We start from the raw sequence: 24,872 nt of genomic DNA on the forward strand, positions 1-24,872 counted from the left end.
AAAACTAAGGCAAAGAAATTGTCGGAACAATTTTCGGACAATCGGGTCGAAATACGACTATCCAGGGGCATTTTGGTCCAAAATAAAGGCTCAAAACTTCAAAGTTATCAGTTCGGAAAACAAATTTGACAGCAACGATCCTCATGATATCCGTGACAACAAATCCTAAAGGCACGAAGTCAGATTAAGTCTTTTCGACAATAAAGTTTCGAAATGTGAGACAAAAAGAGTTTTGAGTCAATTTTTCAGATCCTGGACAACTGAATCGCAATCAGAGTTTACTGACAGAGGTTTTAGACTCAGGGGAACATAAGGAACATAACCCAAGCGAGAAATCAGAGAAATCGGACAATTTTAGAAAAAGCTCAAAACTTAGAGCACAGAAACGACTTCAGAAACTCAGCAGAAACAGAAATCAGAGGCAGGATTCATGATAGTTACCTCGATACCTAGAAGTAGGGACGAACTGCACGAAGATTGGTCAAGTTTTCGCGGAAATCTCCTCCCCCCTTGCTCCCCACGAAATCAGCCACAAATGGAAAGAAAATGAGAGGATTTTGCTTTTTCGCGCTATTTATAGGCGGGTGAAATCGCGGGAAAATGAAAATTTCGCGATTCCGATTTTTGCAGCACGATCACCGAGAAATTCTAAGAGAGATTCTGGCGTCAGAATTCCAGAACTCAAAACAAATATCTAGGATTTGGGAAAAACGATATCGAAAAACTCAAAAGCGGTGTCGGTTAATCTGCCCCGAAAAACTACTTTTTGCTGTGATGCTCAAACGACAAAACTTCCAACTGAAGAAAGATTGGAAACGTCGAAACAAGTCTGGCAACATGGACGGAATCTTCGTTAGAAGTCCCGAATAGAAAAAGTCTTCATCCATTGCTCGAAAATAGGGTTTCGAAGCAAAGAAATTAGCGTCGGCGGACATCCGAAAAGTGAAACCTATCGTGCGTACAGTCCAGAGTTCCGAAATGAAACGCTGGTCGAAGGAAAAATAAAGAAAATCTTTAAATTTTCCAAGGATTCGAAATCTCACTTAAAACGTTGCTCTAAAGCGAAATTAGCCTATTCTGGACACGCTTGCCATAAGGCGGGTGTGCAGACGACTCGCTCTAATTCCTAAAATGACTACGCAACATTCCTCAAGCAATTCCTGAACTTTCTTCTTCTTTAATCTTTCTCAAATATCAAACTCCTGTCACGCTTACACTGGTTCTACGCGTGAGTCGGAAATTAGCTTGTTCTGAAAATCCAGGTCTTACAGTGGCGAGGAGGACCTGATCCAGAGGTTGCCGCCGTTTCCGGGGGGGCCTGTTGATCTGTCGCTTCTCACGCATTATGCTGATCACAAGGCTCCCTGGACGTGGCATGCACTCCTACGCACAGACGAGCGGTATGTGGACCGTCGACACTTGAGGGTGGCCACAGCTGGGGGGAAGGTTTGGAACCTTGCTTGTGATGGTGATTCAGACAGTCACAGGAGGGTTCGAGAGTTGATTGAGCAGACGGGTCTTCATCAGCTACCCTGGTGCAGCTACTCGGAGACAGATGCAGGCCTCATTTTGGCCCTTGTGGAGCGATGGCATGAGGAGACTAGTAGCTTCCACATGCCGTTTGGGGAGATGACCATCACCCTGGACGACGTGTCGGCTCTTCTCCATCTCCCAATGGGGTCGAGGTTCTATACGCCTGGGAGGGGGGAGAGGGACGAGTGTGCAGCGCTATGTGCTGAGTTGATGTGCAATCCATAATCACTACATATGGAAATGTGTTGAACAATTTGATAGCATTTGGATGAGCCCAAAATACATCCCTAATGACTTCCGATCCAGGCTCATGTCTTTCAAAGTGGACGTACTTGTCACCGTCCAACTTCTTCAACAAGTGTTGCATTTCTGTCAATGACCCGCGGAGGGATTTTCTTAACCTCTTGCAAGCACCATAAATCTGAGATATGGTAGTCAAGTTTAAAGGATTGTTTTCCTTCAAAGTCAACAGCATCTTTCTCGGTGGAACCCAACTCTTTGACATTTTTTCCACTTGCTCCTTCTCTTCGGAATTTAGACGACCAACAAAATTGTGGCCAAGTAGTGACCTAGCTGGTTCATGGTTGTGTGTACCTTCCATCACCTTTAGCCGCCAATCTCTATCTATGCCATTTTTCATAGGTCGTCCTTTTAGTCTAAAAGGACATTCTGTCTTTTGTGTTCTCGTTCCTTCAACAAGGTCAGGGTCTCTGTAGGGAACATACTTACCATGCTTCTCGCACCCCAACATGACATAAGCTTTTCTGCTTCCATTCCCACCGCTATCTGACTTTGTGATCAACACAACATATCCATTTTCAATCGCAATTCCATGAACCCAATTGATAAGATCATCACGGGTAGGGAAAATCTGTTCAATGATGCATACCCAACACACAAACAAGGCATAAACAAGGGTGATCAAGACATAATAAGAATTGATATATTACACTTTCAAAACAATGCAAAAATCTGTTCAAAGAATACCTGATCAGTTGTAAATAAATGCGAGACATCCATACTTATACACGGGGGTACAAATGCTGGTGGTGGCACCTCTTCAGGTTGACCATTGTTCAATCCAACTTCAATCAATTGGGATTCATGAAATAAAAATGATTCTGTCATCCCTGGAAGAGAATACGGAACTTTATTATCCATATTGAATACGGAACTTTATAATTCGTATTTAATACGGAAATTTATAATTCGTATTGAATACGGTATATGAATTTCCGTATAGACTCCGAAACTTTATATTCCGTATTTTAACACATCTCAGAATTCAGAAAATCATCATTCTAACTACTTAATCTACTTAATCTAACTACTTAATCTAACAACTTCAACTACTTAAACTAACAACATACAACAAACAACTAACAACACTTACCTCAAATGCTATCTTTTTGCATCCAATGGTGGAGAGCTTGCCAATGAAGGAGTTGGTGGTGGTGGTAGGAAGAATGGAAGTGAGGATGAAAGTGAGGTAGGAGAGGGTGAGAGAGAGGGTGGTCTGGAGGCATTGAGGGGGTTAAGGGGGCTGGTGAGGGGTTGGTGACGGAGGAGTAATGGTGGAGGGGTTGGTGGAGGGAGGAGTAATGGTGGAAAAGGTGATGACTGTCAGAGTTATAATACGGAATTTTAACTTCCGTATTCTATTTTATAGAATACGGAAGTTTAAGTTCCGTAGGGCATTTATGGGTTAAAAAAAAAGAGGTGGGGCGCGGAGCCCCATAGGGGGGGCCCCAAACCCAACTCCCCATATCCATTAACGAAAATGTTCAAAGCATCTCAATTTAGCACAAAACAAATAGAAATTGAACTTTTCTCTTCTCCACTTAATAACCATGTCATTAGAAAACAAAAAGAGAAAGAATTGGATCAATTACAGACAAAATCGCAATCAAATCTATTAATACAACAAAAAATTATCAAATTGAAAAGAAAGGGAAAATAATACCAGAAGAGAAACTTAAGCCAGAGATAAAGGATGAAGAAGAAGAGGAACAAGAAGGTGAAATGGACGATGGAGCCCCTGATGCGCGTTTGAAACAAGAAGGAACCAGAGCTCACATCGGTGACGTTTTCATGGGAGCCAGGGATCCCAAATCGAAGACAAATGGGGCTCGAAGCAGAGCAACCATGGTGATGGCAGAGGCGAGCACGATTGAGCGGAGGAACACGCGCCTCGCTATGGACCCATTGAGGATCTGGAATTTTAGGGTTTTTTTCTCCATGAAATTGAGAAGTTAGGGTTTTTTTCCGAAAGAAGTTTGAGTTGAGGATTGTTTGTTGTTGAAATTGAAAGCCAGAGAGGGAGAAATGAGAGGATTTAGCGAGTGAAAAACCTGGAGGATGAGAGGGGATGAGGAATTGGGTTTGCAGAATGAGAGGAGATGCGAGAGAAAAGAAGCTAGACATAAGTGTGAGTTTTTGGAGAAAAATTGATGGAAGTTTTGAAGGAGAAATTGCTGGATGTGGGTCTGGATGAAGAAATAAGTTCATGGATGTGGAGTGTTTGGATGAAGATAAAGAGAATGAAATTGTGAGAATTATCTTGGTTTATGTTTATTGCTTTTTGATGAATAAACATGATATAAATAAATCTTTGTTCATAATGTTATTAATTGTTTGTGTAGCTCAATTAGTAAAGTGTGTGTTTTGCCACTTTCAAGTCCTGAGTTTGAATCTCTCCCATCCCTTTTTAATGTTTTTTATTTTTATTTAATGACGTGTCATCTGAGGAAATAAAAATAAAAAGAAAAGCCACGTCAGCCCCTACGTTAGTCGTCGACAAAATTAGAAAAGATGTGTCATTTAAACGCTCCTGAAACATCAAGGGCACAAAATGCATTTAAGCCTACTATTTACTTAATGTTGACTTGAGCCGGTTATAACGTGTTCTAAATTTAGCTGTGAACTTGTGATATTTTAGTACTAAGAAACTTAACTCTATCATATCTTAATGACGAAGCTGAGACTACATTGAGCTAAAATTTTGATAAAATATACAAATTCAACTGATATGAATAATTTCGTGGTCATGAATTTTGTCGTTTATTTTCCGATAACAAAAAAATTGAAGTCATAAATTTCAAAATTAAATAAATTCATTTGTTTTCATTTTTGGAAAAAAATTGATTTTAACGTTTTTTTATGTGATTACTTGATTTTTTATTATTTTGATTGTATGATTGTCTAAATGTAATTTTTACATACATTCAATTATATTTTATCTATCATTTAAAAAAATTATTCTATCTCTTTATTTTTAATTTAATTATAGAGTAACAGACTATGATTTGATAAAAAAAAAATCATGATTTGATATTTTAGTAAAAAATACATTATGGATATTTTGTAAACTCCTTCACATTTTGTTGCGTTGCTAGTATTTTTTTTTTTTTGAAAATTGGGTTGCTAGTTCATGATGCCTTAGTTTAGTTTTGTTTCCCTTTTCTCTTTCTTGTAAAAAAAATTATATTTATAATATTTAAAAAGCAAATAATAAATTGCCGTTTCTTTCCCATTAAAAAAAATAATAAATTTCAGTTCAATTAGATTTTCTATTCTGTTAAGCTTTAAACAAATATATCCTTACTTTTCAGAATCCAAGCCATCGTGAAAATGTTGGCAAATGAAGCAAATTAACAAATAATAAATTATGTTTCAAAAAAAAATTTAATGAAAAAATAGACGGATGATTTTGCAAGGCAGCGACGTAGGAGGACACGTGGATAGGGCTGCTGTCGATGCTGTACGAGGTGGTCCCCACATGGAGGCCACGCGTTTCTCGGATTTCTGCTGGTCAAGTGCGTGTCACGTGGGCCACACATTTCTTTGTTTGGTTCCTCCATGAAGGCTCTGATAACCTCACCCGACCCCATCACTCTTCACTCGCAACCCGCTGTCGCCGGTTACTCTCACTCCCTCTCCCTCTCCCTCTCCCAGTGACGCCGTTCCACCACCGTAACACCCGGTCTCCCCTCCGGTCCACGTGCCCAGCCTACAATCTGCTGGACCCACAGGCAGGTGATGTCATCATTGCCTCTGTTGCTTGAAGTGAATAATAAAAATTAATAATGGAAAAAAAATGTACTTTAAATAAAGTTAGATTTATAAGAGGAAGAAGACTCATGAGTCATGACTTAAGAAGACCAAGACTTTGAGAGTGTTATAATTATTAATTATTATTATTATCTTTTTATTTTCAAAAAAATTATTATCTTTTTTTTTGAAATATCTTTTATTTTATTTTTCTCAGTTATTATTGGTGGTGTTATTAATTTCTGGTGCTAAATTGAGAGAACTCTCTGTATTCAGAGAGAGAGAGAGAGTGAGAAGAGGGAGGGAGACACAGAGAGAGAGAGAGGAATCAGATTAGCCCCTTTGAATTTCTCTATCAAAATCTGAGGACCCAATTTCTAGGGTTTTGTGGTTCTTCTCCAGGTAAGTGAGTGGTTTGATTTGCTTCGATTTTCTCTTGATTGATTTGGGGAATTTCGCTTGATTGATTGCGTGATTCGTTACTTTCTGAGGCTTCTCAGGGATTAGGGTTTTTGGGTTTGTTCTTCTGTGCAGAATTTGGGGCTTTTTTTTTTAGAATCTGGGTCGAAGAATTCTGTTACTGCATGGCTTGTTCTGTGGGAATTCTTGTTTGGAATCATGAAAAGATTAATTTTTTTTTATGGCGGGAAGTTTTTTTCTCCCTTCTGAGCTAGGTCTGATTGTGAATGTGGGGATAAGAGGGAGAATTGGGTGGTAATTTTTGTGAAATTGTGTGAAACAAAGCTTCTTATGTTGTGTACGGTTGTCTGGCCGACAGTTAGATTGCATAGTTAGCATGTGCTTTTGATTTCCTGTGGTACTGTTTGTCTAAATAAGAAAACAAAAAAATTGTAGCATAGTGTTACAGTCTTTGTTCCTCTGGTTAGCTATAAGAGGAAAGGTTACAACTTCAGTGTATGACTGCATGGTCAAGTAAATACAAAACGAAACAAGTTTTATAACTTTTGTTCTGCTAAGAATATCAAATTAATTTTTATGGTGATCATGAGTTACCATCTTTGTTCCTATGGTTTATCATGTTTAAGTGTTTAACCTTATGAAGCTTGTCAATGTTTTCTTTTCGTCAGGGCTGTTTTTTTGGATAAGGGGTAAGATTTTTATGTCACTCTATTTACTATTTTGGTAGGGATTTGAAGACATGCAGTCTAAGTCTGAAGCTGCAAATCGATTGAGGTCGGATCCTCATTCCTTTCAACCTGGCAGTGTTTATTCTGAACCTTGGTGGCGTGGTGTTGGGTACAATCCTATGGCCCAAACAATGTCTGGGGCAAACGCATCCAATTCATCCTCTGAAGGCCCTAATGGTGATTCAGAATCCAATGATGAAGGCCAGTCTTTATCCAATAGTGGGATGAATGAGGAAGATGATGATGCCACTAAGGATTCACAGGCTGCTGATCCTAATCAATCAGGTGCTCTAGAATATCATATTATCATGTAACTATTTACCAACAATGAAATAAGGAAAGATAAACAGATTGGCACTTCAAAATTTATATTTGATTTTGATGTAATTATTTCATTCCTCCAAGTATTATCAACTTACAGAATACTGAAATACATTATTCTTTTCTTGCCAGGAAATCATGGTCAAGAACAGCAAGGGGTGCAGCACGCCACATCGTCTGCTCCGATACCACAACTGGAACTTGTTGGTCATTCAATTGTTAGTATTTGCCCTTTTGTTATTACAGACACGGTGCTAATGTCAATGACTTTATTTAATAGCATAAGTCCTTGCTGATTCATGCATTTATTTTGATGGAAAATCTGTTATTGTAGAACTTATAGTTCATGCATTTGGATTGGATGGGACTCCTACTATCCTTCAAATTCTTTTGATGCAGGCATGTGCTCCAAATCCCTATCAGGATCCATACTATGGGGGCATGATGGCAGCTTATGGTCACCAGCAGTTGGTATGTGGCATTAATCTGTGTTTATGCACTAATAGAGATTACTGGAAATGTAACCGTTGTTCATAACTCACAATATAATTGCTTATTTGGAATTTTCATAAATTAGTTTGATTAGAATTATGATAGTGCATAATCCTGAAGGATATGTTCTCATCATAATGGTAATTTGTTTTGTTTCGTTTGGTTTATTGTTATTTATGAAGCAATACGATATTTGGTTAACTGTGATATAATTAACCATGTGATATTTTTACTATCAGGGGTACGCTCCTTTTATAGGAATGCCTCATGCCAGAATGCCTTTGCCCCTTGAGATGGCTCAAGAGCCTGTTTATGTGAATGCCAAACAATACCAAGGAATTCTACGGCGTAGACAGGCTCGTGCTAAAGCAGAGCTTGAAAGGAAGCTAATAAAATCTAGGAAGGTATAGATGCTTAAAATCTTTCATAATTGTTGATTCTTAACTGTAGCTGGATGCTGCTTTATTATTTAGGCAAGAAATCTAGCCATATTATAGGTTTGAGGTATTTTTTCTGTTATGTTTCCTCTTACTCTCCTGAACCTTGTTACTCTGTGCTGAGCTAAATGAAATTGCTAGGACATGACTAAATTTTAATTTTTCTGTGTAGATTGTCTCCTAAATCTTAATGATACAATATAAGTTGAAAGCCTTGTTACCTCTGGACTTTAAAGGATGTTAAAGTCTGTAAGAGAGCTTGGTGTAATGCTTGTTGACTTCAATTTCAAATCTTCAAAACTTTTTTTCATCTTAAAAGATTATAACATCGTTACCCATTGCTAGAGCAAGGGCTAAGTGGCTAACCTCAAACCCTGAAAACGTTTTAAGGCCTAGCAATATCTAAACTATATACCTTTCAACATGATGAAAGCAGTAAAAGAGACTAGCATAATACCTTTCAACATGATAATGCTCCACCAAATGCATCCTTGTATAGAATGTGGCTTGGTTGGGTATTGGGCTAATTGGAGTTTGTATTAACATGCGTACTCATCAGTTCTACATTTTACCATTTCGGATTTCTGAACTTGACTTCTCGCAAGTCGCAAACAACAGTATTCTTACCCTAGCAGCCCCCCTGAAGAGAACTCAGAAAAGAATTTGCAGAGGTTGTCAGAAGAAGTTGGGGTGGGGGGATTTACCTGTATACTACCTCCCCTGGTTTGGTTTGCAAGGAGAGAAGACTGAAAACAAAAGTAATTTACCTATGACTAGTAGAATAGGAAGCATCTGAAACTTTGATTTGTGACTTGGAAGTTGGAACTACTATGAAGAAGCTTTAGAACTGTGGCTTGCATGATGTCCAAATGAAGAAGCTTGAAGCAATGTTGGTAATAGAGGGTTGCTAGTGCTAGAGATTACTAATATAAGGGCAATTTGAGAAAATGTCATGAGAGAGCTGCTAGTACTCATCTTAAATTAAGTCATCTCCCTCTGCTCTCGAATTTTGGAGGAGAGGAAAAAATTGGAGGGGAGAGGTTTTTTTTACCCCCTCACTTTCCCTCCTCACCTTTCCAAACACTTCTGAACCAAATGAGGGATCTTTATTAACACCCTTCCCCTCCTCTCACCTCAACTCCATTCTTCTCAGTTAAAACAGTTAGTTAGATTTAGAGTAATGTTTCTTTTCCCTTGGGAGATTCATCTCTTTTTCTTCAGGAAGCTATCTTTCTACTTGATGTTTTGATTGTCATCTGGTAGTTGCTTAGTCTTTATTTTGGAAACTACTTTCACAATATATCAATGTGCATTGAATAGGAAAGTCTGTGTATGACATTATTACCTACTTCCTATAAAAAGTAAACAAGAAATCTGCTGCTAACACAGTAGCCTCAACAATAAAACTTTGATCTGAGGCACTGATATCTATTGTCTCCGTCATTGTGCTGAATTAGTGATGGGAGTTCTCATCTATTCTAATGGAACTATGGAAGAGCGAACCTTCATGAACAGCTATTACCCAATAGCTTCTATTGGAGGCTCAAGGAAGTTAGCATTGTATCCTTGTCTGTAAGAATTTGGTTGTAAAGCATTCAGATGCAGGCTGTGGAAATCATATTAGGGCACAAATATCAAGAAACTTGTTATGACCAAGCTTGTTGAATAATTTTGATATGTAAATTTTTCATCGACTCCACCTTTTTACAAACAGTAATCTGGTAAAAGTTGAAAAGCAAATAGAGTTAAACAGTGTATATTCAGTTATTTTTTATTTGCCTATACTAAAACAATGTTTTGAATGAGACAGAATTTGGTTCTTTTTTATGGCTATGCTAACATCTCTTTTGTGCAGCCATATCTTCATGAATCTCGGCATCAGCATGCTATGAGAAGGGCAAGGGGTAGCGGAGGACGATTTGCAAAGAAAACTGATCTTGATAACAACTCAGGCAAGGAAAAGGATAATGGTTCTGGTCCGGTCCTGTCATCACAGTCAATTAGTAGTTCTGGTTCCGAACCTTTACCTTCTGACGAAACATGGAATTCTCCTCACATGCAACATGATGCAAGAGGATCAAAAGTGGGCGACAGATTTGAAGCAGCCAATTATGAGAATGGTAGTGGCTCCTACCATAACAATAATGGTTCGCAATCTTCAAGGTATCATCAGCCTTCAGGTGAAAGAGTGGACGAAGGGGACTGTTCTGGCCAGCAACGCGGAAGCGTCTCCTCTAATGAGGCATCGCAGAGGCGTCTTGCTATTCAGTAGAACCGTGCATGGGGGATAGATGCTGAGGTTGGTTTGTATCCTAGTGATATATTTGGTGAATACCTTGGTTATCTATGAAGTATGAACATTCTTGGCAATATATATATGCCAAGCGGCAAATCATTCTTGGCTTTGTTCTTGTGTTTATGGGTGTGATGATATGGGGGAAAAGAATGATGTTGGGGTAATCTGATTTCTGTTGAAGTCAATGAATCCTTCATTCTTTTCTCATTTTTGCATTTTGTACAGAGTTGTAGTGGGTAGTCAACTCCAGCTGATAATGACATGGATGGATGGTCAGGTCAGGTCAGAAGACTATGGAGAAACAAACTCTTGATGTACCAACTCTCGTTTGATGGGTTTATCTTTGTGTAACTCAAAACGGTTGTTAATTTTAACTTGGTACATTATTATTAAGAGAATGACATGCATTTAGTATTGTTTGTTAGCCTTGTTATTTTTGTGACTATGATTATAACAAATTTAAATTTCAATCACCTCTAGCAAAGATGTAAAAAGAATTAAAAAAATTATCATATTCCTTAACTTTTTTTATGCCATGTAATATTGGTCACCAGCCCCTGAAATATTCTTAACATTATAATATAAGAGGGGAATAAATGAATAATTATGGTATTTGGTCAGTGTTGATTTTCCAATTGATCGGTTGAGTGATATGGATTTTGGAGCATAGGTATGTTATATGCTAAAACAACTTGGCACACATGTCACGTGACAGGTGGTGTGTGAAGGTTAGAGTAGAGAGATGTAGTGACAGGTGGTGTGTGAAGTGTGAAGATTAGAGAGAGATGTAGGTTGAAGGTGTAGATTATGTGGTTTTTATGAGGAGAGAATTAATCTATTTAAGGTTTTGATTCTTCCACGTTATGCTTTCACTCATTGTTTTCACTTTCATTTCATTTTTACTTACTCCTGTTCATGTCCATCATCAAACATATCTTTTATTTTAGTCTTTCATATTTTTAGCTCTCACTATGTGTGGTTGAAAATGAGGTGTCAATCCATCTTTTTCCGTATTTATATTAAAGTTTCATATGATTTTGCTATGTGAAATTTGTCTGTCTATCTCTTTAATTTTGAATGTTAAGTAGGGCGGATTTTAGTAAGATTTGTGAAGAGATGTTATCAAAATTTCCATATAGTTGAATCATATACAATTTTAATGTAAAAGGATTTCTTTTGGTAAAAAATATTTTAAACATAAAAGGATTGTTTTCTCTTTCAATATAAAAGAACCCATTTTAACATGAATCATTAATGGCTTTAGGTATCTATCTACTACTTCTTATTCGTGAACCTCCTTTTCACTGTAGCTAAAAGACCTCCAATGGCGTAGCAACACCTGTCCTGCTTTCTGACCTTTCTTTATTTTTTTTTACTCTGAAAGTTGAAAACGACGTCGTTTCAGCTTCAGCATTGTTTCTCTGGAAATCGCGTGTTTCCTCTCCTTTCTACACACTCTGCCGTACAATTCATCATCTTCTGTTTCTCTTCCGCCTCCAATCTCCCTTCAACCCTAGCTGGCAACCACGTCACCTTGACCAGAAGATGTGCTCTCCACGATCTGCGGCTTCTTCTCATGGCTTCTCCGGTGCTGGCTTTCACGTCAATCCTTCAACCATTACGTGGGTAAGCTTCGTAACAGTTCTCCATTGATCTCGACCTTACTGTAGCTTAGCACATCTCTTTCGTTTCGTCCTAAATTTGTCCTTTATTTGAATTTTTTATCTGATATTTTTTATTAGATTGGATGATTTGGTACTTGATTTGCAACCATTACCCATGGTTAGGTTGGGTTCATTAGTTATTCATGCATTTATCATTTCCATTCTGATATGCATCTGTCATTTCCGCTCTGATTTGAAGTTGGGATTAGGTTTTTAGGTCTAGGGTTATAGGTGGAATGCACAACCTCTTCTTCTTTGAATTTTTTTATCAGATCCGTTTGTCTATAAATTCTCACACAACCCTCACTCCAGCACCATTTACACAACTCTTGCTGCACCACAATTCACTCCACTACAGTTCACACAATCCTCATTCAAAGCTCTCAAAATCCAAATATGCAGGAATATTAAATATCATCTTTTTTATCTGTGTTCATCCAATAAGTCTATACTGTTTTTGTTATTTTGTAGGGTGAGAAGATTGAAGCAAATGTGCGGCAATCAATGATACCAAAATTCTGTAGTTGCTTCCTGGAACATGTAAGAGTTCTTTAATTCCCCTATTTTTCTATCTTCTCAAACTTCTGGTAGTACATATTGGTATATATATGAAACTCTTGCTGTGTTATTGCTTCTCATCTTGATATTGTGAATACAATTAGGAATTAGAGTTCAGAAATATAGCTTCAATTATAATGGTAAAAGTTCAAAGAGACACCTGTCATGGTTCTCTTCCAAAGTGTGTTTTCAATTGGTATTAGTTGTTGCTTAAAAGACAAGGGTGGGTAATGTAAGCTTTGGGCTCAAGAATGAATCAGTCATTTGATCCTTCAAAATAAAATATTGACCGTCTCCTAATTTTGTGACTATTTCCTCTGGAAATTTATTTAGCATAATTTTCATTTAGATCCAATGATAATTTGTAGGCTTTGTAGGCTGGATTACTTTGTAGGCTTTCAATCAAAAGCGCTAAAATTAACCTTGGAAGAGAATAACTGAATTTAGAATCCTTTGATCAATTATGGATTACTTTAAAGTGATTTTAATCCTTTAATCAATCAGTCATTTAGAATCAATAACTGGATTACTTTGTAGGCTTAATAAAACCTGGTTTCAAAATGATAGTTGGTTGCAGCAGTAGCGACATGTTTTTGGTATCAACTACACTGGCTTTGCTAGCTTGATTCATGCTTTCATCTCTTCTTCTTCTTCTTTTTTATTCAGTGTCTAAATGAATGGTGGTGGTTTCTGGTTTTGTACGTGTATGTGTACACTAATACATTTTATCTAATGTCAAAATTATTGATTGATAATTGCAAGACTAATTAGATTTTTTATTTTACTCTCTATCATAAGGCTCAAACTTCTACTTTTTTCTTTTGTGTGTGTCCATATGTTTTTATATAAATTTTTTTAGGGTTTACTCTCTGTCATAAGGCTCACACTTCTTTTACTCTCTGTCATAAGGCTCACACTTCTTTTGATAATTTTTTTTACACTATTCTGGTTTTCATTGAGTGCTTCAGATTATGAAAATTACTATGATCTTATATTTTTACACTCATATATTAATTGCTTTTTTAGTCAGGGTTCATAAGGACTGATTTTTAGCATGCCTACTAAAAGAAAACACTGATAGTTTCGAACTTATTTTCAGAAGCTGCTTAGATTAGCTTATGAATTGACTTACATCCACTTATAAGCTATTTTAGGCCTATTCCAATAAGTTTCTTAGATTATCTTATCAATAAGATCTTATGTGAAAAGAGCTTAGGCAATAAACACTTAATTAAGTTATTTACCAAAACACATATATCACTCATGCTCAAATTTCTAACATTAAATTTCCAAAAAAAATTCGACCTCTACACTTCAATGTGCATTTTTATGTGAGTTAAAACAGCTTCCCTGCAAAAAAATTTAGACCATAAGGAGCATATTCCTAATAACATGTACTAAATTTTAGTAGTAAAAACATGGTTCATGGGTGGAGAAGTTCTAAACATGATCCACTATAGAATTAGCTAAAATACATATGATGCGGCAATGAACTTGAGTGGATGAATTTGAGTACTCTCCAATTCACCTCTTTCTCCCACCTAAAAGGATTATTATTCCAAGTCTACTTCTGTTCACTTCTGTCATTAGCCTCAGTTTTCTTTTAGTTTTAGTCATGGTGTTATTTAATTGCAAACTGCATAATTCTTTAAGCTATTGCCTTCATGTTCATTACTGAGCAATTCTCTAAGCTGAACCAGTTTCAAGTGGGTATTTGCTTCTGCTTCTATCTGTTTATCTGGGTTCATTGTAGACAATAGGTAAAACTAATTCATTTCATGGTAATTTAGTTAACTTATTTCGTAGAAGGATAATTGATCCTATGTGTATATATCATTTTCTAGAGATAAGCTAATATTAACTCATAACTGATTATTGATGTAGGTATTCAATTGATCTTGGTTGGAGTAGCTATACTTGATTTTGATCACTTCCTTTGAGTTGCTATTACTGTTGATTTTGAATACTGGAAACATGTAGTTTCCAAGTCTTATCTAAATGGGATGGGAATTCAATAGTCCAATATGTGGAATGTTATGGATATGAGATCGATCCATGGAGGGTGAGTAAAATTGTTTCCAATGTTGCTCTACATTATATTAACCTCTTATTATTGCCTCATGTGCTTGACATCTTTGCCTGTCTTTTGAATTTTAGGTTTGCTGCCACTTTGAAGGATTTGAAAGTTTGGGTAATGAATGTGGTTACAGTAGATACACTTCCTATTATTTATGAAAGAGATCCTATGAATCTACATTACATGCTTTGTACCAGTCATATGTATCATCTTGGAAAGTTTTGGTGCACACATCTTAGCGTAAGATCCATATTCTGCTCATAAATAAGAATTGATTGGCTCTATTAGCACAAATACTGTGGGATGCATCTTGAAATTGAATGGAATGTATTTATAATTCTGTCATTGCTTCATTAAGTGCAAAATTAGTTTTATTTGAATCTTCCACAACTAGGAGTACTATCATTCTAGGGATAAACAAGAATGAGTTGCTAATAAGTACATGCTGCATCTTATATCGCAGAAAACAACCAGACTATCTTATTCCTTTGCAGAAGGATGGAAGAATGTCATCACATCACATTATGACTATTAGTGGTCCGTCAATATTGATGTAGAGAGCTTGGCATGGGTTCCTCACACTGAGAGCTCTTTTGTGGTATATTATTATTTATTTCTAAGGCTTAAACACTAACATTAATGTTTTAAAGAAGGGTTGATTTTGCTGATGAGAGAACTCTGCCATAATTGACTCTGACAGACATCAGAGAGACTTTCAAAAGGCTTGTGGCTGAATTGAAGAAGACCCCTCAGGAGATCTTGGATGCTATGAAGAACCAAACTGTAGATTTGGTCTCAACTGCTCACCCTACTCAGTCTGTCAGTAGATCTTTATTGCAATAGCATAGAAGGTCTGTCCATGACTTTACTTTTCTGTCATAACTAAGGAGGACTTATGTAGTTCATTTGTTGTAGAAGTTTCTTTTTGGAAGAAGAAATTCAAGTAGGAAAAGAAAAAAAACAAAGTTACCTGTAGGAGTTCCCATAAGGGAAGTTCCCTTCCACTTCCTATCATTTAGATTCATTGGAAACTGGAAATGCATGTCTTGTATAAACAAGAAATGCTAATATTGTTTCTGGAATTGTGACAATTATAGAATAAAGCTTAATCTTTTTTGTTGGTGATCATTTTCTTATTTTTCATGATTTTCATGATAAGGGATTGTTTATCCCAGTTGTATGCTAAAGATATAACATCTGATAATAAACTGGAACTTGATGAGGCCTTACAAAGAGAGGTACTTTCATGATTCCATATACAATGTATGATACCATTAATCACATAGTTCACCATCCAAATGATTCTATGAATAAATTGGGACACTTTTTAAAGCTCTTGAATATTGGCCAAGAAAATTACAAGGAATCTATCCAGAAATTGCTCAATATAATTCTTAGGTGTGTGGTGTTAGCAAAGCTTAATGCTAAACAAATGACTGGAACAGTCAAGTAGAATGATTCAAAACTTGGAAAAGCTATGCCCTGCCATTGAAAACCAATTTACTATGTGGATAGAAATTATTTTAACCGGTGAAAGAGAGCTTTGAGAAAGGCTTGTGGATTTTAGTTTTTCTACTTTCCAAATTAGCATGTCCTCCCCTGAAGCTACTCCTTCCCAACCTAGCTATTATTGTAACAAAAAAACCTAGCTGTTGGTATCATGCTGAACTAGCACAGATGCAACTATGGATTGCTTTAGATCAGGAACATGTATGAGAGCGGTCGGAATTCATTGTATAAATGTTACTCATAAAATCATATATATGTATATCTTATTTATTGTTCCTTTCCCATATTCTGTTACAGTATTGTTTTTTAAGTTTAAGCTATAGTATGTTTATAGTTCTTTCAAATGCATTGTAAAAGAATTTTTTTTATCTGTTTATTTTATTAGAGCTAAAGACGAGAAAATATCTTATATAAGAGATATTCCCGTACATATTAAGAGGGGCTGATTCTCAACACTATCTATATGAAAATAATAAGGGATGTTCCTATTTTTTTTAGCGGATTTAGAAAAATTTCATATATGTGGATAATAAATTGTTCCCTGAATTTATGATTAAAAACTGTGAACAATCAAATGAGACAAAGACCATGCGGCCAAACTGCAAAACGTTGGTTAATTAATTTATTGAATCTGTCAAATTCAAAACCTGTAAAAATTATTATATGAAATATCTTTGATAAATGTTACTCATAAAATAAGGGTAGAATGTCATCTATAATAAATATAAAATGTTATATGTGATAGATAAAACTGACTGTTAATTTATTTGATATAACATCAATGATTATATAACTCATGTGTTTATCACATAATTAGTCTGAGCAAATTGTTGAACATATTTCTCGTGCATCGCACGCACAAACAGGTATCTTATGAAAGTGAGATATGAATAAATCATTACTTTTTGATATGTGTATAAGTATTTTCTTTTAGTTTCAAATATCTCCCTCATAGTCTAATATGTTATTATATTTCAACCAACTTTTCATTTTTTATAGTAAAGATTGCGCCAAATTACAAGTCGACGGGGGTCAAACACAATTAACATTTGAAACTCATATAATTCATATATATAAGAAAAATAAACATAAGATAATAACGATATATAAGTGTTTGACTAATTAAAATTGTATTATTAGAAAATACATAATTGTATTATTCCATATATATCAAATTTTGAATAATTGTAGTTAACAGTGGAGTTCGTGAAAAATTATCCGTGCATCGCACGGACAAACGGGTATAATGCTAGTGGTTTATCATGTCTGTTCATGCCTCAGCACTTCTCGTGGATTGTGGTAATAGTTAATTAAAAGTGGAAAAATCTCTCTTCTAATTGCTTTGTCATATAAGTCGGGTTAGGACTGTTTTGGGTTTGGGTCCTTTCAAGAACTTGAGTAGGTATTTATTATGATGTTAGAAATTAGGTGAACTTTTGTACAAAAGTATAACATGTACGGGTCTCTTTGTTTTAGACCATCTACAATGGTTTCAACATTCAACACCCTTAACACTCCACTTGTTCTCTTCCCAACACTCCACATCACCTTCTCTCTCCAATTCAACACTTCATTCAACTTTTACCCACTCCAATGGTTTTTCATTCAATATCCTACCCCACCACTTTTTTATTTCATATTTTCATTTAATTTTATATTTTTCTTTTTATGATTAGATAAAATTAAAATTTTCGATTTAAATTAAATTAAACAATAATTTATTTACTTAAATAAATTAAATTAAATTAAATTAAATTAAAATACTTAACAATTTAATATTTTTTTAAAAAAATATAGACAACAATTTATTTTATTTTTTTAACTTAAAAACTTGTGGAAAGATAATAAGATGGTGGAAAACTTTTTTTTTTTTTTTTTTCTGTGTCCAAATCAAACGAACCAAATCTCTATTTATAGATAAAAAAAATTATGAATTTTGGTAAAAAATTATATTTTTTTAAATTTTTTTTTAGTGAAATAATTGAGTTGGAAAGATTAGAAAAAAACGAAATCCGCCGGACCAATCAGCTATGGCCACGTGTCTCGTTCCAATCAAACCTGCACCTTTCTCTCTCTCCTCTGACGCCTTCACGCGTCCTGTCTGCGCGTGTCTGCTACGCGCCTATTGCGGCCCAACGAGGGCGTGCCACGTGGCGCCGGGTGCAGGTTTCAACTCCGTTTAACATTTTCATCATCTCTCTCCATAATTCAACTTTCAACACTTACAATAAACACCATTGCACACACAATTCAACATTAAATATACCAACTTCAATACCATTGTAGATGGTCTTAAAGGAAAGTGAATGGCTTTGGAAGGAAAGCACAAATTTCGAGATTTGACTGATAATTTGGTAGAACGTTCTCAAGCCTATAAGCAATTCTGTTTCATACTTACTAATTGATTTGACTGAATAAAACAAGAAAGAAAGTACTGTATATCAGTTTCAAAAAAAGTACACTAAGCTCATGAACAACATCTCCACAATTTGAGAAGCACAAAACCTCCTTATATCCCAAATTCCAGACATGTGTTTTAAACCATTTAAAATAGCTAGAAGCTCCACAAGGAACGGATGACCCGTACCCGTACCAGAGATACCGAAGAGCCAATTTCCTTTTAAGTAAGTTTTAATGGTCAGATCTTGAACTGAACACCCTTCAGTTAATTTTGAAACTCTAAAGGATGAAAGCGAAAAACAACTCAGGTAACATTCGCTACCATATTTGCAAAGGACTATAATCGCTATTGTTTCTCATACCAGTTCTGAAGATTAATAGCTAGTAGTTTCGTACACCAAGTGGCAATAAATGGAGTATTTATTTTTCAACCATTCATTACTTAAAGTGTGATGTTTCTTTAATCTCAACCAGCGTATCAAGACGCGTATGTAAGAACTAAGAACCATCTTAAAATCTAAAGCATTATAATGTGCGACGAAGGAGAACATAATCCTTTAAAAAGCGAACCACTATTACTGTTATAATTTCATACACGGTACTTTTACACTCGAATAAACGGAAAAATGTGATCTAGTCACTAGATATATTTTAGGTATATGATTACCCCTTTAATCATGATGTTGTTTATCTTCTTCACCAGCATCCTCTATGTTATCCATGACTTCTTCAGTATCATACTGTTCTGTGAAAGTTTCACTACCATCAGCCGGAGCTGCATCCTCCGGTCCTGTTTGGCTTGCTTGTGAGGCAGCATCACTGGACCCTGTGGCATTAGACACATTTTGTTGCTTATCCATCATCCCGGACAAGGCTAAACTAGGAGACCATTCCAGAACATCATCAATGATGTTAGATACCCTCTTCTGATATCTGCAAAGGACCAGAGCAACAGGTTATAATGGCTATAAAGGACCAACTGCAAATAGTTTTCCCTTCAGAGGTCACGGAATCAAGAGACTCAGATCCAACTAGAAAGGAATTCAAGCTGAATGAGAGCACAAGTATTCTCTACAAGAAAAGTGGAAGGCTATAAATACAACCATTATGTTTAGGACTTACCTTGCTCTGGCAGCTTCATCAGGAGCATGATGCCTAAGCAATAATATGAACAGCACAGCTACCACAGCATAGAAAATCCTTGTCGTCCACTTTGGTCTTTCCTCTTCATCTTTCTTAGGCCAAAATCTGAATAACTCTCCCAGCGTTGCTTCCTCAGCAAGGATATTGGGGAAAAACCAGACACGCTTTCCAAGGAAAATATATAAAGCACCAAATATTGCACCTCTTACTGCAATTTAGAAAAAAGAAGCTTCATGAGACCCAATGAACCACTGAAGCAGAATGGGGTGCATTTATCAAGCATTATTTAACACAATTAACCACTTCTAAGAAAAAAAGTTCAAAGGTGCCAAGTTGACATAAATCAAGTTAACTAAATATACGATTTCTTGAGCATTTAAGGGAAACCATTAAGAAGTATACATTATAGAAGTCTACAAGTTAAAGATGAAAACAAATAAGAAGGTATAGGAGACCAAAAGAGTTAGTGAACCAACCTCCTGCCAATAAATAGATACAGAAGTAACTAAAGACCTAGACTAGGGAAAAATCTATCAGTACTCCTGTATTAGGTACTCCTATTAGCAAAATGTAAGTCATTTTATGGTTAGTTTTTCCTAAAGAGTAGCTGAATTGTGTGAGGTGGAGCTCCGAGTCTTCAATACTACTGGAGTAGCGAAAATTTGCTTCTAAACTAGAATAGGGTTTATGCAAGAAAAAATTGAAAAAGCCTTTTTCCCTTTGTTAGTGATGGCTATTATTTAATAGACTATTGGAGAACTAAAAATCCATTCCCATCAATAAACACTTAAATGGTAGATAGGGTTGCAAGCAACACACGACACCACCATGATGTTCCACTACTTTCTCCCATGTCACCCATTTGCTTGACGGCCTTACTCCCCTGGTTATTCTCCCGTCACAAATGTAATAATGTCTCAGCAGCGGAGATGCACTTGAAAATATTCCATCTGACTCACCCATCTTCCTCCTTAGAGAAGTGTTCATGTACGGTGAACATGGATATAAAAGGACCATAACAGAGATAAAGATAGATGATACATGTGAGCTTTATCATATACTTTGACATTGAGCCAGCTATAATTTGACCCTGCTACTATCAGATACAAGTATCCATTAAAAGGTAGTCCAAGCTAGCTGCATCTACTGATATCTTTTCCTAATACTAGACGCCTAAATCGTATCGATATCTTTTTCCTGACACTAGCCGCTGCCACATTTATATCTCTATCAAAAGATGGCCCTGATAGAGAAGATGCAGCACTGGCAAGTGTCAAGAAAAGATAATGATAGTGTGCAGGCAGATAGTATCAGGAAAAGAGATTGTTACGTGTAGCAGGTTTGACCTACCTTGTGATGGAAACTTGCATCTGATAGTAATGGTCAAATTACCATTACAAATCAGTTAATATATATGTTAGTATACAACAAAGTATAATGCTGTATAGTGTGTCATATAGGACAGTAATATGATTATTCAGTTTATCTTTGGTGTTCTATCACACTGCTTTTGAAAACCTACACTAGCCACTTATAAGCTACAGAAACCTACCAAGAAAACCTACACAAACATCCAGGGGATTTTCCGGACTTTTCGCAAACCTCGTCAGTTCATGGTAGGTTTGTGACAAGTCAGAATAATCTCGTGGATTATAAAGATTAAGGAGTCTTTTATCATTATATGCTTCCAAATGGATCATAAATTAATATTTTAGAGCTCAAACTACAACCTCAATTCCTCTTCCTCATCCAAGGGCTAAATCTCTGAAATTATGGCCATTGTAAGTTAACTTCTAATCTTCTAATGTGCATGCCTATTTTCTCCTCTTTTCACAATTACAAAGTTATCAACAAATGAATCAAATTTAGATATGTATACATGGTGTAACGCTACAACAAATAATGGTATTGGCTTGAGACATGAAAATTAGTAACAATAGTTCAAAGGTAATTAATACCCAGAAGTGAAGAAACTAAAAGATTAAGGAAAAGAAAAACTTACTCAAAAGTAGAGAGAGAATCAGAAAAAGTATTCCAGCACATGAGTAAAGTATTAATAGCTTGCAGCGATGAGGGTACACGGGAAATAGGCAAATAGCCAATGTCAACACAGGCCAGAAAAATGAGAGGAGCGTTTGCCAAAGTGGATGCCGTTTTGCAAATGTCCACGCAAAAAAAGCATCATTTTCAGAAAATATTTGCTCCTGCCAAAGACAATCAAGTTTTGTTAGGTTTTGGAACATCAGGAAAATCTAATCACTTAACATATAGCAAAGAAAAAACTAGACACCAAGACAATATCAACATAGAATATGTAGTTGACCCCCCACACAACAAAAAATGAATTAATACATTAGGGCTCTGTAAAGAAAGAAAAGGGTTCTGTTGACAGCTGATAAGGATCAAATGAGAATATAATATCAAACATGCAGAGCCAGAAATTTTCAGAAATACTCACAGATCAACATGCATGCACATATATGTTAAACTTTCAAACAATATTACAAAGTGCAGAAAGAATACTCGACCGAATAATAAAAAAGTGCTTACAGGGAAAATCTCTAAATGTGCAGGCCAAGTAGACAACTTTTTCTTCCCAGGACGAACAGTTTTAACCACTCGATCACAGCGCACTAGAAGATTTTTCGCAAGTAGAATGTTGGCAATATCCTCAGTTTCTAAGTTCCTATCTGATTCTAGAATATCTTTGACCTCGGGATGATTTTTCAAGAAGCTCGCGAAATCCTTCCCTCTGAAATACTCAACACGCGTCTCCTGTAGAACAGCCCATCTCGAGACCAAATCCTTATGGTCTCTCACCTTCTCAGCAAACACTTGAAACACATCTTTCTTAGCAGCCTGTTTCTGAAAACAAAAACAATCCCAAAAAGTTAGAAAATAACAAACAAACAAATAACATTCAAATGAAAATGGGGCAGCCAGAAAACAAAAATTACCCACAAGACAAAATAATCTAGTAATAACATAGGGGACATAAGTTTCACAAAATCAAGGATTGACATCAAGCCTAGACCAATACATGAATCTAACACACACAATCGAACAAATGCAAATAAAAACAGCAGCACAATTTCAACTTTTGCCCAGTTTTTCATTTCTATGAAACCAATCACAAAGAGCAAAAGGGTATGCAAAAATTAAGCTGAAAACATGATCCTCACATAAAAAACATTAAAAAAAACATTTTTATGATTCGCTTAAAATGTGGTTAAAGTTCTGTGTGTGGTACCAAAGTTCCAATCAGCAGTCAGCACATTACTGAAATTCAAACCCCCAAAAAAATAACAAATTGTAGAACAACAATGAAATTGGAATTGAAAATTGGATCTAAGATGAACGAAAATGGAGCAGAAATGGCATCGAGTGAAATAATAGAGAGACATTGAGGATGGGGAATTGGGAATTGGAAACCCTAAAGAGAGAGAGAGTGAGAGAGAGAGAGAAACCCTAGGAGGAGCATCGGAGGTGAGATCTGGAGCGGAGGAGCGTCGCACGCGCTTCTTCTCGGCAGCGCCACCTGAAGACTTCTTCATTGTTTTGTTGCCCTACTCTACAACGCACTCTCTCTCTCCTCTCCTTTTCTCTCTCTTAACATTTTATTTAACAACCAAGTCAAGTGTCAAGTACAAAAACCACCAAGTGTTACGTTTATTTGGAAAATATTATTATTACTAGTCATTTTCACCCGTGGGTTGCACGACGATTAAGTTTATTTTGTAGATATATATGTAGAATATCAAATAACAGAGAGTATGTTCAATCATGTATGTGAATAAACCAACGTAAAATTTTTAAATAAATTTCGTTGTATGGCCTACCGATATCAACACATGAACAATATTATAAATCCAAGTTTTTACGGGATTTGTTGCAAAAACAAACAAATTAAAAAATCGCAAAAATGTCAATACATGATCGCTTAATAGAACTTGTTGTCCATGTTCAGTGATAATGACTTCAGACTTGAAGTTGAAATTTGCTACCAATTCAATATTTGAACATCCTAACCTACAATGGAAAAAGTAGATATTAGAGTAATAATTAGTAAGCAATACAAAGAAAATACAAAGATGAACTTGATATATCATTTGAAAATTAAAAACAAACCTTATAGCAACAGAATTATCCTTCAAGTTAGATGACCAATAAGTTGCTTGACTTTTATTTATACTGTCAACAATTAAAACAAAGACATATCAGATTTGGTATTTAAAAAAATATAAACCCAACAAAATTGTAGTAAAAAACAGCACTTACATATCAAATATTTTCAAAGACTTCTTGATAGACAACGTTGCGGGTAGTGTTAGAAACTACTCACTGGTCATCTAGGATTAGTATCTTCAAACCTTTTCTAGATTTAACTCTTGATAGTGCAACATATAATTGCCCATGAGTAAAGACAAGCCTTGGCAAATACAGTCCAACATGAGATAAAGACTGTCCCTAACTTTTATTTATAGTCATTGCAAAACATAAAGTAACAGGGAATTGTCTGCGCTGGAATTTGAATGGAATGTCAGAATTAGATGGAGTTAAGCTCATCCTTGGAATAAAGGCGGTTTCTCCCATCGTGTTTCCGTTTAGAACAGTAGCAACAATTATATATTTAGTCAAAGCGTTGACTATCATTTGAGTGTCATTACACAACCCTGCAGCTTGGTCAATGTTTCGAATGAGCATGATAGGGACACCGACTTTTAGTTTAATTTGATGGTTTGGAATTCCAGAGCATTTGTAATCGTTTAAGAATTCAGATGTAAACCATTCTGCATTGACACACGAATCTTCATCGGGCTTGCATGGAGTATCACAACTCAAATACTATGTGGACTGGGCGGGATATAAGTACCCCTTATTACCGCCCAAATCGAGCATTTAGATGAACGAAAGCAGCCATGGCGGGGTTATGGAACAACGTCGAAGCCCGCCCGTCTTCTGGATGGGTCCACGCGCCAGCTGGAAGATTCCTTTAGTTTTGTCTTATATGTATAGAGGCTTGGGCCCCGGTTGTCAGGCCCAAGTACAGTGACAGTCCATGTTATGATCATTCCCTCTATAAAAGGAGAGGTCAACCCCTTGTAAAAAGTACCTTTCAAACATTTAATGAGAATATTCCTTTTGTGATATTTTTAGCACTCTGCTAGGGTTTACTTTCTGTCAGTTTCCGACGTCAGAACTCCCTAGTACGGAACATTGGCGCCGTTTGTGGGTCTTACTTCG

The 24,872-nt window shown here is 36.1% G+C and overlaps 2 protein-coding genes and 1 long non-coding RNA gene across 3 annotated transcripts; 2 read left to right on the forward strand and 1 right to left on the reverse strand.

Moving 5' to 3' along the window:
- The first annotated feature begins 5,793 nt into the window (after window positions 1-5,793).
- Window positions 5,794-10,701, forward strand: LOC130723189 (nuclear transcription factor Y subunit A-1-like). The gene is made up of 6 exons (XM_057574149.1): window positions 5,794-5,985; window positions 6,731-7,016; window positions 7,185-7,270; window positions 7,452-7,523; window positions 7,784-7,948; window positions 9,837-10,701. Exons 2-6 carry the CDS (start codon window positions 6,743-6,745, stop codon window positions 10,251-10,253), a joined length of 1,014 nt encoding a protein of 337 aa, XP_057430132.1. The 5' UTR covers window positions 5,794-5,985; window positions 6,731-6,742; the 3' UTR covers window positions 10,254-10,701.
- Window positions 10,702-11,581: 880 nt separating this feature from the next.
- On the forward strand, window positions 11,582-14,810 carry LOC130721943 (uncharacterized). Its single transcript, XR_009013725.1, has 4 exons — window positions 11,582-11,903; window positions 12,413-12,481; window positions 14,384-14,561; window positions 14,657-14,810. It is a non-coding gene; the product is annotated as an uncharacterized LOC130721943 (long non-coding RNA).
- A 4,208-nt stretch (window positions 14,811-19,018) lies between these two features.
- LOC130723962 (uncharacterized) lies at window positions 19,019-23,265 on the reverse strand. Its single transcript, XM_057575112.1, has 5 exons — window positions 23,096-23,265; window positions 22,179-22,493; window positions 21,631-21,832; window positions 19,608-19,836; window positions 19,019-19,418 (listed from the first exon to the last, which is right to left on the reverse strand). Exons 1-5 carry the CDS (start codon window positions 23,180-23,182, stop codon window positions 19,157-19,159), a joined length of 1,095 nt encoding a protein of 364 aa, XP_057431095.1. The 5' UTR covers window positions 23,183-23,265; the 3' UTR covers window positions 19,019-19,156.
- Window positions 23,266-24,872: the final 1,607 nt, after the last annotated feature.

Source organism: Lotus japonicus, chromosome 6 (assembly GCF_012489685.1).
Source record: "Lotus japonicus ecotype B-129 chromosome 6, LjGifu_v1.2".
Taxonomy (NCBI): domain Eukaryota; kingdom Viridiplantae; phylum Streptophyta; class Magnoliopsida; order Fabales; family Fabaceae; genus Lotus; species Lotus japonicus.